The 16,783-nt window shown below is 30.9% G+C and overlaps 1 protein-coding gene across 3 annotated transcripts in view; it reads right to left on the bottom strand.

Moving 5' to 3' along the window:
* The window catches only part of LOC118189812 (protein disulfide-isomerase A5), a 135,680-nt gene that overhangs the window by 78,026 nt on the left and 40,871 nt on the right, over positions 1-16,783 (bottom strand). For all 3 annotated transcript variants that reach the window (XR_015038229.1, XM_085806506.1, XM_085806507.1), the window contains exons 10-13: positions 14,547-14,615; positions 14,185-14,321; positions 12,661-12,728; positions 4,638-4,732 (exon numbers count right to left, since the gene is read on the bottom strand). Coding sequence is in view for 2 of the 3 variants with exons in the window: in XM_085806506.1 (XP_085662632.1) it covers positions 4,638-4,732; positions 12,661-12,728; positions 14,185-14,321; positions 14,547-14,615 (369 nt within the window). In the remaining variant the exon portion in view is untranslated. The remainder of the gene's footprint in view (positions 1-4,637; positions 4,733-12,660; positions 12,729-14,184; positions 14,322-14,546; positions 14,616-16,783) is intronic.

The raw sequence follows: 16,783 nt of genomic DNA, 5'->3' as shown, positions 1-16,783 counted from the left end.
GCATTTCATCCCCCTTTAACTAAATCACAAGCGAAACGAAGAAAATCTACTAATTAAAGCTCATAACTGAAATGCAATTAAAGTTAGAAAAATGAAAGTTATGCCAAATTAAAGAGCTAATTTTTCTGCAACTAATGATATTAAATACTAAGAAATCAATTAATTTTTGACATGAAAAACTGAGTTTATTACGCAGAAACAAAAATACTTATCCATTGTTTGCGTGTACAAGATTGAAGACGCAGTTCGCGTAAACTCGGAAAGCCAAAATATATTACACTCGAATTAATAGGCCCAAAAAGAATATAACCAAACTTGTGTAGCTCAAATTTTGAATAATTACAACTTAAAATTTTGATTTTTATGAATCACTTAATTAAATTAAATTCGCTACACAACAATGCTGTGGTTGCAACTATTTCAACTTTCGGCGAAAAATGGGTTGCGCCATCTTGGCAGTCCGGCGCTCTCCCTTTTAACGGGTTGTTTTAGGGGACGAGCTCACTTTTTGACACTTTTTGCACTTTACTTCTGTTGCCCTTTGAATTGGCCGGAGGCGACAGCTGACTCCGACGAAGAAAATGGAGCTTCTCCCCGATAGGCCTACGGGCCTCTTGGCTAAGCGCTGTGAGCGCGGGCCGTAAGTATGGGCATCTATGTCTTCAAAAAAAAAAAAAAAAAAAAAAAACAAATCGAAATTCTTTCATCAGTTTTTGTTGTGTGTGTTTGTGTATCTCCAGGAAAATATACAGAAGTAAATTTCTAGAAAAATGATGCGCACCATTGATTCGTCGCTTCACTCGAGACCAGAGCGTTATTTAAAACCGTTGTTTTTGGAACCTCATTTGCTCATCCTAAATTCTACTAGAACTTCAAGGCTACCATAATGAATAATTTAAAATCGTTGCTTTTGGAACCTCATTCGCTCATCCTAAAATCTACTAGAACTTCAAGGCTACCGTAATGAATCCATACTGTTCTAGGAACATTTTTTTTTTCCATTCAACAGGCCGCCAGCACTGTATTTCACTTATCTTGCCGTATTGGAACCTATTGTTCATCCTAAAATCTACTAGAACTTCTAGGCTACAGTAATTGAATCCAAACTGTTCGACGAACATTTTTTTTTTTCATTCAACAGGCTGCCAGCATTCCTCATGAGCTTCGATGGATTTCTTTTGTTTGATGCTCCTTAACAGATAAGTTCCTGTTTCTTTTTGGTTAAATCTTGGTTAGTTAAATATTATAGATTTCTGCAGTTAAAATGATTGAATTAACTTAATTTGTTAATTTGTTGAACCCTAAATTTTTTTTGTAGTTGATAACTTTATCCTAACTCTATAGAAATCATTTTTCTTTGGTGTATCAATCAAGTAAAAGCATTAAATGGAATAAAGATTTATAACCTTATTAAAATTATTGTAACTTAACTTAATGGTTAAGAAAATTAAGTTCTTCAGGAAATTATTTACTTAAATGTTTTTTTTTTTTTTGAATTACTCATTGGTGAGGATGATTTGAAATAGTGCTTGTATTAGAGCATTCTTGTTTCTCAGGACGAACTTGTTTGTAGAATAGTAAATGTGTCATTACTTATCTTTATCCGGTTAAAACCATATTTAATTAATCTAAGGAAAAAAAAATGATCGTAGAACAGTATGGATTCATTACGGTAGCCTTGAAGTTCTAGTAGATTTTAGGATGAGCGAATGAGGTTCCAAAAGCAACGGTTTTAAATTATTCATTATGGTAGCCTTGAAGTTCTAGTAGAATTTAGGATGAGCAAATGAGGTTCCAAAAACAACGGTTTTAAATTAACGCTCTGGTCTCGAGTGAAGCGACGAATCAATGGTGCGCATCATTTTTCTAGAAATTTACTTCTGTATATTTTCCTGGAGATACACAAACACACACGACAAAAACTGATAAAAGAATTTCGATTTTTTTTTTTTTTTTTTTTTTTTTGAAGACATAGATGCCCATACTTACGGCCCGCGCTCACAGCGCTTAGCCAAGAGGCCCGTAGGCCTATCGGGCAGAAGCTCCATTTTCTTCGTCGGAGTCAGCTGTCGCCTCCGGCCAATTCAAAGGGCAACAGAAGTAAAGTGCAAAAAGTGTCAAAAAGTGAGCTCGTCCCCTAAAACAACCCGTTAAAAGGGAGAGCGCCGGACTGCCAAGATGGTGCAACCCATTTTTCGCCGAAAGTTGAAATAGTTGCAACCACAGCATACCCTCATGTTATCAAACTCGCCAAAACCACTATTTTGAAACCTCAACGGAAAATCCAAGTCGCCAAACCCTCGCCAAATAACTGCCACCTGCGACCGGGGGAGATTAGGAATTTCAACAACCCTGCGAGGGTCCCAATGAAAGAACGCTGAAAACTCTCAAAAAGTGACTTTTTCAACCGGAAAGAAGGCATTTCATCCCCCTTTAACTAAATCACAAGCGAAATGAAGAAAATCTACTAATTAAAGCTCATAACTGAAATGCAATTAAAGTTTGAAAAATGAAAGTTATGCCAAATTAAAGAGCTAATTTTTCTGCAACTAATGATATTAAATACTAAGAAATCAAATTAATTTTTGACATGAAAAACTGAGTTTATTACGCAGAAACAAAAATACTTATCCATTGTTTGCGTGTACAAGATTGAAGACGCAGTTCGCGTAAACTCGGAAAGCCAAAATATATTACATTAGAATTAATAGGCCCAAAAAGAATATAACCAAACTTGTGTAGCTCAAATTTTGAATAATTACAACTTAAAATTTTGATTTTTATGAATCACTTAATTAAATTAAATTCGCTACACAACAACAGAATAAAATACTCTTTTTCCCAAAACAAATTATAAAATTGATTTAAAATGGATTCAGAAGAGATTATTTCAGTGGCATCTGTATGTATGTATGTATGTACATATCTCACATAACTTGAAAATGAATAGCCTCAGAACGTTAAAATTTTGTATGTGGGACTGCTATAACATGTAGATGTGCACCTCTCTCTTTGGTTGCAATCGGCCGCACCAAAAGTATATAAATATATGTATATAACAAATAGTCTCTATTCGTATAAAGCAAATATAAAATTCTCTATTCATATAAAGCAAATAAAAAATTCTCTGTTCGTATAAAGTAAATATAAAATTTTAATTTAAAATATAATTAAAAAATTTTAATTGCAAAGAAATAAAAATGAAAATAATTATTTTTGCTGCGAACTATTTTACAATATCATTTAAATTCTAAGAGCATATGTGAATTAATTGAACTTATCTAAAACCATGAAAAAATATATGATTCCAAAAAATTTATTATTCCTAAAAATTGCATTTGCTTTATATGAATAGAGAATATTTGTTAAATTCAAATTTCATTCCTTGCAGCAATGGCGCAAGAGAATTATTTTAATTTAATTTAACTTTACTATTTTCATGTGAAACAATATATGTATATATATATATCTACTCTGTTACTCGGCTCACCGAGCTCAGTTTCTTTATTCCTATGTGATTGTAAATTGTGCATTTTTTTGCTTTAAAAATGATTGAATTATATTCTTATCTTCCTGTTAAGGTTTTTATGTTTTTTGTTAACTTGCATGTTGTAGTTGTAGTTGTAGAATTATCAACAATTTAAAAGTTGTTTAAGTGTGGCTAAACCTATTTTTTTTACCATAGCAGCCATATTTGTTTGTATAAGAAACATAGCAGAATAGTGACTTTATTGCCGATCTAGATAAACTAAGCTTTGCAATCAAAAAGTAACATCTTCTTTTATTATTGCTAACTAACTTATGCTTAATGCATTCTGGAATTATCATTTAAGTTATTAAATTATCCCATATACTGACTCAACATAGCGTCCACAACAAATTAAGTCAGCCTTCAATGTATTTTTCCTGAGAGACCAAAAGTAAACTTCCAATTTTCTGCACCAAAAAATCCACCTTCTTGCCCCGCTGGCCAAAATGTTTGTTTTTGCACAGTAAAAAAAAAAAAAAAAAAATATTGTTTTAACTGTAATTGATGTTTTATGTTTTTCTATATCTTTCAATTTTTAATATAGGTATTTTGAGTTTTTATGTATTTTTGCCTTGTCTCAAAGTGAGAAATGAATTATTTGAATGAGAAATATATGTTTAATGAAATTCGAGGAAATAAGTTTAAATGAAATGCTGGAAAAAATGCATATAACTTAATACTCTACACAAGGAAATCATGTGGTGTACACATCAGATTTTTTTTTACATTTTTCCATTAATAAGTTATTATTTTATAGTACATTTGCATACAATATTACAAATACAAGTATATTTGTAGATAAGCAAAAAAAAAAAAAAAGGAGGATTACGACATTTATGAAATCTGGAATGTTAAAGATTTCTTGATTTAAACAAAGACACAGGTGGTGGTGGTGGTGTATTTAGTTACGGTAAAGCACACTAGGGCTATCTGCCTAAGGGGAGAGATGCCTTCGTGGAGGACTTTCTAAGGGAAACTGGCTCGTATACATGTTACACATGGGGAAAACCACGAAAACACTTTACACAAACCCAGAAACAAAACCATGTGCAGATTAAAGACTAAACTATGATTTACAAAGACTTCCATAAAACTGAAGGACACTTACTTAAAATATTTAACAGTAGGATAGCCATTTATTTTAAATCGCTCAGCTAGTGCCTTTTCTTTTGTGGCATCAACTGCAGCAAGGACTCCAGGAATCTATGGAAAACATAAGCAAATAATTTTAAGTTCATTTTGAATTTATGCATAGAATTTAAAGACCTATTTTATCCCCAATTGACAGTGACATGCTATTCATAAATGAAAGGGATTACACACTAGAAGATTAAAAATCTGCGCAATTTGATATATAAGGTTGGAGGAATCTTAGAATTCTGCAGATTTCATGTTATCACTGAAAAATCATTAAAAAATTATATAAAAACTATCAAGCACAGAAAAGACAACGATGAAAGGCAATAATTTTTCTTAAAATTTTTTTAAAGAAATACACACCAAATAAGAGAAAATTACTTTACATTATTTTATATAAATATAGGCGTGTTATAAAAAGTAAAAATCTGAAAGATTTCAGATTTTAAATTACGTCCAAAGGGGTGTTTTTTTAACATTTTGTGTGTTACCTTTTATTTATTAAATATCATGTTCTTTGCACTTAACCATAAAATTGAGTTCAACAGCAATGTCACAAAATAATTTTAAAATGAGCATATCTTTAGAATTTCCAATACAAAGTTCCGCATGTTGGAGATAAAAAGGTTCCCCCCACCAATAGTGTTGCCATTCCTCACTTTTAAATCGTTGTGTCTGTTAAACAAAAATTCGTTAAAGTTTTACAAAATATGAAATCAATAATAAAACAAATTCCAAATTTCAAATTTGGGCTTTCAGATGTTCATATTCGCAGTATGATTACGTCATTCAAAATTGGATGGCTCTAGATACCATTGTTTTTATCCCAATGCGAGAAACATACATACATTTATGCATTTCTTCATTATTTAATTTCTTCAAACATAATACAGGGCATTATTTGGTAGCAACGGTTTGAAAAGTGATACTGCCTTTTAAAGTTTTCAACGCAAAACCGCAAAACGAAAACAATAGTCCTTCAGGAACAAAGCCACTTTGGACTAAAAATAAAAAAAGGATAAAAACTGTAAAAAAAATATTTTTTTTACAATTTTCATATATTTGTTTAGAGAAGTTTGTTTTATAATTTTAGGATATTTGAATTCCCTTCCCTTATAACTGTATACAACTACTACTTCTTAATCAAACACACAATTTTATTGTTCAAAATTCATTTCTTCATTATTACGCAGAAAATAATACATGAGTTAATTTAGCAGGGTTCATACACGTTTCTACACACAGAAATTAAGGATTTTTAAGGTCCATTAATGAAAACAATTAAGGATATATCAGCAAATGGGAGCTGAATAAATTCAATTAACGATATTATCTATGCCTGAACTTCACTTTTGTAATATAATCCTAAAAATAAAATAGATCCGTAAGTAGGATGCATTACTTTTAAACATAATTATTAATAAACTTAAGAATAAAATAAACATTATGAAATTTATCAAGTAGCATTAAATATTTTACACTTATAATAGTTGGACATATTCAAAAGAAGATAAGTGACATTTTATTTGCATTTTACTAACAGTTGGCAAACCTGAAGGGTCTGATCTAGGCTCGGTTGGCAAGTTTTAAAAATTAGTTGGGCTCTGTCTGATGCAATTAGTGTTGTAGCTTCTGTAGAGTTCCAGGAATTGTAACCTAGGTAATGTACGTTAAGGTTACAATAAGCCAAAGCACCAGAATGATAATTTGTTTTGTATTATTTCAAGTCTCACTAAATGCGAAGAATAAGTTTTACATGAATTTTACATTTTTTAATCTTATCTTGTGACCATAGTAAGGATAAATGAAACGTAATAACTCCCTTTAATATGCAGAGATAATTTTTAAGGGTAAGCAGTTAGTTATAAATAATTTAATTAAATTAGCTAATAAGATAACCTTAGTCCTTATGGATTTACATGACCACTATTAGATATTCTTTGTTAAAAAAGCCCTTTTAAAATCACAATCTAATCAAATTTCACAGTTTAAAATATACGTAATTTATGACATTGATTCTTAAAAAACATTAGGATAATTACACATTAAAACCTACAAAACATTTATGTTTTGCAGCAACAACACTCAACAAAATATTTATGCTTCCTTTTAATTTGAAGCCTTCCCAGACATTCTGGCTAATTTATATTGATTTCCTTCTCTTTAAGCATCTTTTCTAACAATCAGAGCCTCAATACACAAACCAATGTTCTCAATAGTTTCTGTGTGCTCTATCTCCTAACTTGTAAACCTCTTCACAATGTATCTATGAGGGTTTATTTGATCTGGTAAAAGTTAAATAGTCCAAAATCTCCACCCAGACATGAAGCAAATTATTGCTATGTCTGAAAGTAACTATTAAGTCAGACAAAGGTTTAAATAAGCCTCTTATTTAAAAAAGAACTTAGACCTTAAACGCATGTTCTTATGCTAACAAAGTCAATTACAGCTTGTGGTGATGTAACTAAACAAGAAGAGTCAAATTCAAACTAATGTGGACTCCTGGTCAAACACTATACAATATAATTTTAATTTGTGCTAGCTCAGTAACTTTATCATCATAACAAATTGAAATATCAACAGTGATATTCCAAAGCTGTTACAAATGATCAGAGCTGCCAGGAACTAATGCAGCAAATAAGTGGAGGTCAGAAACACATTTTGTCTTACACTCCAAAAACCTCAGTTTAAAAACTGTCTAAGTGATTGCATTCCGGTCAGGAAAGCAAATGAGAAATTATAGTAAAGGCTGAAATTATAAACATTTGGGTAATTTACATAATAGTAACTGTACATATCTTTGAAGAAAATTTTTCTTTCTCTTTATGCATTCAGTTCCTTTCTTCAATACATTTCCTTTTCATTTCAGAATTTTTGGATTTAAAGATTTCTAATATTCTAAAAAAACTAAATGCATTTAGAATGTATAGAAAAAGTTGGTAATTTTATTTCATTAGTCATATGAACATTCAGAAAAAATATGAAATATATATGGTAAGGACCAGTTACAGAGCTGGTGTGGCAGAATTTTTAGAATTTAGTGACACATCAAGCAACAAAATATTGAAATGGCAAAACTTTTAAGAATTTAGAGCAGACACTGGAAGCATAATTTAAAAAGGCACTGGGCAGCAGAATTTAGGATCCACAGAGATTGAATCAGGTGGAAAAATGTCTAGTGCCAGCCCTGTGTATGATGCATTAAGACATATTAGATGAATCTGCTAAATTGTCAGTTTTCAATTTCCTTATTAATGAAAAAATTCCTTTCCATAATGCCTGTCCATGTCATAAGACTACAAGCATTTTTGATACTTTCCATGCTTGTGTCTAGTAGAAAATAGGTAAAATAAGGGGAAGATAAACATGTTAAAAAAAAAATAAAAAAAAAAAAAGATTATAGCATTAGCAGTAAAACATTCAAATATTATGTTTTCAATGTTCTTCCAGATGTTCTCCAAAAAGTAAGAAATTCATCGCAAACTTTCTGTAAAATACATCCATTACATGTGAATACCATGGTGGCATTTTTCATTTTGTCACATTTTCTGGGATCTTCTAGAATCGTGGGTCTATAAATCTTGCCTTCAAATGCTCCTAACTTTCCAAGCTGCAGTGTATAAAATCCTAAAGAAAAATTACTCCTACGAATTCTATAACAGCAAACAGCCAGAAATATCTTGGGGGAAAAAATCAGAGGGGAAAGGTGTAAAATTAATTTTATAGAGAAAACTGATGCATATTTTAAGAATTCTGAATATTCTGAGACAATAACATGGAAAACACTCTTACCATAAAAAAAAAAATTAAAAAGAAAATATTTTTATTAACTACATAGCTATTTTGCTTTTGCTAATAACTGTCTCATAAATTGTGCCATTACATCTTGTTCATTTTTGAAATTTAAAATATTGTATAAGCGGCAAAAATGGAACTATATAATATGACAGCAAAAAATAAAAATGCTTTATTTTAATGTTACTTTTTAAACATAATTACAATATGTTACCATTATTTTAATAAAATTTATCAATGTTACAATGTTTTAAACAAAATCGTCGAAAAATTCCCAAATCTCAGAATTAAAAATTTTCTATAGAAACTGATCTCAAAATCGCCAAAATGTTGATAAATCGACAAATGCAGAATTGTTTAATAAAAGAATTCACATCCCCAAAAGCGAAAAGTTGCTTAAGAGCTCTTCATTAGAAAAAATTAAATAATTTCAAAATGATTATGTTTCATGTCTTGCTCAGAAACTCAAGTGTCCTGTCGTGTATATTAGAAATAAAAATATATTATAACCCCTGAACCCATTTAAAAGATAGCCATATTTGTCAGTCAATCGCCAAAAATATTCCTCCAAAATGCTAATTCACACTAAAAATGAAAGTCATAAAAACAGACAGAATGATGATTAAAATTAAGGACCTTCTATCCATTTTGGCCAAAATTAAGGACTTTTAAGGACCAAAAATCAATTTTAAAAAATTTAGGGACTCTTAAGGACCGTACAAACCCTATTTAGAATTTAACATTCTTTTACACAAAAAAAAAAGAGAGAATGCATTTTTTATTCTTGTTTTAATCAGAGATGGATTTATTGGATCATGTAAGTCACAATCACAAAGGATCCCATATTCCAAGGGACCTCCAAATCATTAATTAATCTCTATTACTCAAAAAACAAAGAATCTGAGAGTGAGCGTATCACACTGTGAAAGGACAGTAACATTTAAAGCCTCCAAAATTTGAAGACGTAGTCCGAACATGTGCACCTTGAAGCTTTAATTTTGAATTTTATATAATTATTTTATGTTTAAAATGATTCATAAAATCAGTGCATATATTATTTCCACATGCACATTTTAATAATGATGAAGACATCTTTTATGACTTCAAATACAAGAGATTAAGATTTGAATTTCATAAAAAAAGTCTAATGTATTTTTAAAAAATTTAAGAAGTTTGTTATTAGGTTTTTACTAAGCTAAAAAGAAGCTAAGCTTTCTGTATAAATACTTTTTATGTATTTGCAACAACTTAGTAACACTATTTTAGATATTTTATTTTTAGTTCATAAAAGCATCTTATACTCAATAATTAAGAACAGAAAATGAAATATGGATTGGTTTATTCTTTCCTTCAGCTCTTGTCAATTGTATTTATATTATTTCTGATATAATATTCTACTTTTCAGTATTTATTAACAGAACTGATGTTAGCTTAAATATCATTTTTTAAATTTTTTATGTATTTATTTATTAGCCAAAAAGGCTACTAGTCTCAAAACATGATTTTGCATCATCCACTTTATTGTGTTGTTTCACTTTTCATTCAAATCTGTTTCCATTTGGCAAATATAAGATAATTATCTTTCAAATTCAGTTATTAACAGACAGAACTATTTTAAAGCAATAAATGCAGCTCTTAAGAATATTATTTTTTTTGCTTTTTAATCTGATTGATTTAAATACAATGCATTTAATTCATGGTATACCTAATTAAAAACATCAAATATTTTTATAGAATCACATTATATATTTTTTCACCTTTTAAATATACAGAAGATATATAACATTTGCATGTTAGTCTAAATGTATATTCATCTAGTATTCTATAAAATGTTTCACTAACCTAAATCCTTTCAGGTTTTTATTTATTTATTTATTAATATTATCATTATTTTATTGAAGAATCAAATGATAGAGGACACAATAGTTGTTTCATAGAAATCATCATATATATCAGGTAGTGCAAGATAAACCAAAACCAAAGCAAGTGAAGTCTCCCATGTCTGGTCCGGTTTATTCTGGGCCACCCAATATTAGTTCTGTAGTAAAATCCCTTTTTTCTCCTTATAACTCAGCTGGAAACCTTTCTCAATTACTGGTGAAACAGTTTCAGAAAGGAGCTTAACGATACTATCATAAGATATAGGATATACTGGATAGGCTAAACATTAGGGATACTGAAGAATTTCCACACAAATTACTACCACAGGTCCAGCTAATTTTTAAAAAATAATTGGCATATCTTGCATTTTAAGATGAACAGCTTTTCACCCCAAAAAAGTTCAGGTAATTTGAGTCCCTCATTTCTCATATCCACCACATCATAATAGAAGTTAAAAAATTGCAAATAGTGTTATCTTTCCTGATTAACACAGTATGGGGTTAATCTTCAGTTACGTTAATCTTTTTTGGCATTGTTTACTTTTGCTATAATAGAACGCTATCGAAGTTTAACTCTTTAATTAATTAAAATACACCTAAATTAATTTTAAATGCAATTTATATACAAGACCAGATGGTTAAAAGAAGAAAAGAAATCATGTATGCTACTGAATGACTTTAATAAAATATTTTAAGGCTATTAAAATTTCAAACTTTGCTTTTTGAAAAAAATGAATAAAATGGAAAATTAATATTATTAATATTAATTAGAAATGTTTGAAAATTTATTATAAATATTTTAGAAAATATATTATAATTAATTCATGTATTAAAATTGTTTTGAACGTGTTTTACTAAGACTTTAAATAAAAGCTTGTCATTTATGTTTACATTAACCAATTGAATAGCACTAGGTTTTTATTATACATACAGATATTGAAATTCAGCAATAAAATTTTTAAGAAATTTGAAATGATTTGATGACGGTTTAGGTAGTTTACATTCTTTAAACTGTGTTTTCTCAGTTTACATTTTTTTGATAAATCCTTTTACTTAAACTCATAAAACTTATACTGATATGGACTAAATTATTTGATATTTTTGCCAATTATTTTAAATTATATAATTTATACGAACAACGATGGGTTTTTCAAAATATTGAAAAGAAAAATTATTTGAAGTGAAAATGTGATTGAGATCATATTTGTTTCCAAGTTTTTACATAAGAATGTGTTTTTATTTTTTCTCAGAAACTAGTAATTCATTAATTGTAAACTTGATCCTTAAAGTTATTAAGAACACGTTAATAAATACAGTCAGAAAATTTGGGGTAAAACATTGAAAACTGTAGGAGAAGAAAGCTATTTTAATTGTTAAACTTTTCTTACAAAATTTTTAATTAAAAAACGTTACTGGCAAAAAAAATTTTTTTCAGCTTAAAATCATTTTGCCTTACAAAACCATTTAATAAAAATACAAAAGTGATGAAAAAAAAAAAAAGATTTTTTATTAGTCAGATATTTTTAATTGTTGTATTCGGAATTAAAAGCAATCGTTTAGGTAATGCGACAATTTTGGATATCTCATAAGTATTTCTTTTCATAAGATTTAAAAAAAAAGATTCTATTAGAATTGTGTTAAATCAAAATAGATAACATAAAAAGAATATTTGCCCCTCTTTTATATGCTACTAATCAGAAATTGTCTAAAAAATATTTGTATAGAAATAATCAAAATTTCCATACTACATGTACTTTCAACTTAGGAAAATGTGAGATGTTACAATGCACGTAAAATAAAAGTTCTTAAATAAAAAAATAATTCAAAAGTTACCTAGTCGCGCTGAAGCCGATATACATGTCTTTAGTTTTAATTTGAATGGTATTTCTGGAATACTCAGCATCAAATAACCTTGTCTGTACTTGTTTACAAATTTCTGCATTTCGTACGGTTCTATGTAATTTTTTTGGATGATATCACATCCCCAGATATTTACCAACGCATTTGTTTTGCTGACAGTCCAGCGAGCAGTCAGTTGCACGTCAGCATTGTTGTTTGTTAAAATTAAGTGAACCGTGCAATCACACAACGTAATATGGGAAATCTTCCCATTTGCCCTGCTCCAGAGAGGTAGGAACATTCTATCAAATTCTACCTCCAATTCGGAGAAGCAGTTAATGCTTGTTTGCCGTGTGAATGGGACACATTGGAAGAACCAGTTTTCGCTATCGGTCAAATCTGCTCTTATGAACAGGGCTTGTGTCACTAAACAGAGATATTTCTAGAAATGTTCTACATATTAAAATGAAAAATAGTTACATTTTCTTCTTTCATAGTTGCAGCAGCTGAAACATATTCTGGTTTCATTTTCTTACAATGTCCACACCCTGGGGAAAAAAAAAAAAAAAAAAAAATGAGAATGTAAATAATATTATAGAATCAAGTTTAATGAAATTTCATAAAATTACACTTTTTCATTTCATGAATAACTGCAGAAAAAAGTTGTGATAGAGAGAACAAAAAATATGAAACATCTTGGATTCAATTCCCAGTGATTAAACAAGCTGGCTGAGAAGAATTTTTGTTCTTGAATGCAAAGTAGTTTCCCTTTGAAAGTCCCCCTAGAAAGCATCCTTCATCTTACCCTTTAAAAATGGGCTAAACTTTTATAGCTTTAAATGCAATCACATGTATTGAGGAAGAGGAAGGAATTATTAGTATAAACAACATATTTCTTGGAATAATATTCCATAGGTACATTACATTTATGGGCATCATATAGAATAATACAGAATTTTGAATTTGCTGCTTCCTGGTTGCTTGATTCCTGGATATTTTACTGATGAAAAGCAGAAATTTATAAAAATAAGAAATCTATGACAGCTCAAATTGGCATTTTTAAATATTACTCAGTTTGGTACTTTCTGGTTATCTGCACCCTAGCTGAAAAGTCAAGAACTTATTGTCAAAGTTGGAAAAAATTCACGAACTCACGGACAGTTTTGGAGAGAAACATTTGTTTGGGTATCTTTTCAGCTATTTCAATGATGCTTCCAGTGCTCTTTTCATTTTTTTCTTTCTTGTAGAAGACATGATTACTTCTTGGAAATAACTACACCAGTTGATAGCTGTGTCTGTTTGCTTGCAATTTTTCACATTGCATTTCCATAAAATTCAGTCATTTAAGAAGTATTACTTCATAGAATGCAAATTTTTGCATTTTCTATTTTTAAGCAAAATTACATATTTAAGAAACGCAATGCTTTGTTTTACATCAGCTGGCAAACTCCACAGTCCTGTTATGATTTATTATGACAAAAACCAATGCTCAGTACAAAAATAAACATTAAACAGAAAAAATGACTGCTGAATTTGAAAAATGTAAAATACTTGTACATGTTCCAATCATCCACATTGTACATGTTACACACATACTTGTACATGTTTGTGCTACACACATATCTAGGTTGCCACATAAATATTTTTGGTGACATAATAGGTTGTCATATAAATATTTTTTGCTGAAATGATGTGCTGCTTCATCAATACTTTTTTGTAGTTTTTCGGTGAGGGTACAGTTAAAATGGCAAAAAATCTAATAGCAGAAAAAGTTTATTTAACTAACCAACTCTCAAAAGCTAAAAACTTGACATTTAACCTGACCCATGAGCGCTATTTATTAATAGGAACAGATACTTTCATGGAGAACTTTCTAAAGGAATTCAACTCATATCTATGGAGGAAAAAAAAAAACTTGAAAACATCCATACAGTTATTACACTTTATCAGTTTATCCATACACTTATCTTTTAAAATATTTTAATATAAATAACTCATACTTACATGGAGCATAAAACATGACTAAAAGAGATGGTTCAGATTCAAGAAATGAATTAAATGTTTCATCTGTTAAATGGACTACATCACTCGGTGTATCTGACCATTCAGCATCTTTTGGTTTTTCAGGCTGATTTTCTGGACTTCAAATTTTAAAAACACGTAATAATATCAATAAAAGATTAAAAAAAAAAAGCAAACTTAAATTTATTTAAACTGTAAAGTTTAATAAACTGTTGCAAAACAAGCAACTCGTTAACTTCTTGATATACCAAAACATTAATTATTTAAATAGTATACTTCAAAATGTTATGTTAAATACATAACTATGATTAAGTAAAGGTTCAAAATGACACATAAATACTTACTTTTTCATGAAATTAATAATGCTTTCTTTGTTGTTTTCTCCATCATATTTATGTTTCAAATGACCCCCTCTGGGAAAAAAAATAAGAAACAGTTTCCATAAAGAATACCTTTGTAATGATTATCATGAGATTAGATATTACTAATCAAAGCAGAGCAAATAAAAGCTGCATCATACTTCTACACCTATTTTGCAATATTTCATGAACTGAAAAATGAAGCGTGAAAAGCGCATAAATATTTTCTGAATGTACAGCTAGTGAGTTTATAAGTTTAGTTAGTGGTTCTTATAAGATAGCCTGATTTAAATTAATAGAAGCAGTCATGATTTTATTAAGCTTAAAAAATATATGTTCTGAACAATTTAAAATTTTTCTCAATATACAATATGTAAGTAATTATAAAGTGTATCTATATTCTGTTCAGAGTGGCAAAGCTCACTATTACATTTTGAAACAATATTGAAGACAGGCAATGCAGAATCACATATAAGTCAGTTAAAATAAAAATGCAGGTGTCTGTATACACTGGTGTGCAAAAATTATGGACGAAGTCGAAAAATTAGCATATCAGCTGAACGAAGAGGCAGAGCGGACAGAAAGAGCAATCAGGAGATTAAGTAAGGTGATGTATGGTAGCACATGCGCAGATATGCAGGTAGACGTAATGGGGGAGTGTATGAGTAGTATAAAGCATGTTGTCGGTGTAAGATCAATATTTCTGGCAAAGAGATTGCACATCGTATAGCAGTTAAAATCACACTGAGTTGTTGCCTCAGCGAGAAATGGCGAATAATCAATCTGTTAGACGACATCTGGATGCTTTTACTCGAGGTCGAATCATTGGGAAGTTGGAGGAAGGCCGCAGTGTGACAAGTGTGGCTGCAGAGTTCGGAATTGCTCACAGCATCGTTTCACGACTTTGGAGACAATTTCAAACTACAGGAACAGCTATCCGGGGGTTTAGTGGTGGTCGTCCACAAGGAACCACACCCGCAGATGACCGGTATATTGCCTTACAGGCCAGAAGAAACAGGCGGCAGACAGCGGGAGAAATCGCTAGACACACAACACAGGCGACTGGACGACCGATATCGCGTTTTAACATGGCCAGAAGACTGCACGGTGGTGGTCTGTTTGCACAATGCTCTGTACGGTGTGTACCTCTAACGCCTGCCCATTGGAGAAGGCGTTCTCTGTAGTGCCGGGAACACCAGAATTGGAGAGACAATGAATGGGGACGAGTACTCATTACAGATGAGAGCAGATTCAGTCTGAGTAGCGATTCTCATCGCATACTCATCTGGAGAGAGCGGGGAAGCCACAATCATCCCTCGAACATCATTGAAAGGGACAGGTATGGAGGTGGCGGTGTTCTCGTTTGGGGAGGCATCATGCTTGGTAGTCGTACAGACCTTCACATCTTCGATGCAGGTTCAGTCAACGGGACCCGTTATTGTAACAAGATTCTTCTTCCATATGTGCGTCTTTTTAGAGGCGCTATGGGTCCGCAGTTCCTTTTCATGGACGACAATGCACCATGTCATCGCACAGTAGCTGCCGAACAGCTCTTAGAATGTGAGGATATTGAATGTATGGATTGGCTGGCACGATCTCCATATCTCAATCCCATCGAGCATGTATGGGATTTTCTAGGCAGACGCTTGGCAGCTCATACCTTACCACCAGTAACGATTCCGAAGCTTCGATTGGCGCTGCAAGACGAATGGGCAGCAATGCCTCAACAACTCATTGACACCCTCATTCTCAGCATGGGCAGACGCTGTGAAACCTGCCTAGGCAGTCAGGGGAGATCATATCCCCTATTAAAGACCGGATGTTTCTTGCTGGACACCCATCACAGGGATGTTTCGGCCTTCAGTCGCATTGCACTCCATGCTACTTTTTCAATAAAGCTTCTTTTTATGCCTTTGATTTCTCTTTTAGTAAGTGTTGCTTACATTACTCATGTCCTTACGTATTGGGGATCTTACGGTATTAAATGTGTTGATTTGGAAAGCTTTTGTACAAAGTTATATTGAAAAAACCATCTCGTCCTTAATTTTTGCACACCTGTGTATATATAAAATTTTAAAAACTTATTCATATACCATCTCCAAGGAACAGAAATTCAATTAAAACTACAAATTATTATAAGAAAAAATTTTAGGCAGTATTTTAATTATATTTTAAATTAGTACTTTTTAGACTTCTATAGAAGTAAAAACTATAAAATCTGT

Source organism: Stegodyphus dumicola, chromosome 12, assembly GCF_044657685.1.
Source record: "Stegodyphus dumicola isolate Sdum_Otavi_A_Nest chromosome 12, ASM4465768v1".
In the NCBI taxonomy this organism is placed as follows: domain Eukaryota; kingdom Metazoa; phylum Arthropoda; class Arachnida; order Araneae; family Eresidae; genus Stegodyphus; species Stegodyphus dumicola.
The sequence above is the reverse complement of the archived record's forward strand: the minus strand, read 5'-3'. Positions and strand labels throughout refer to the sequence as shown.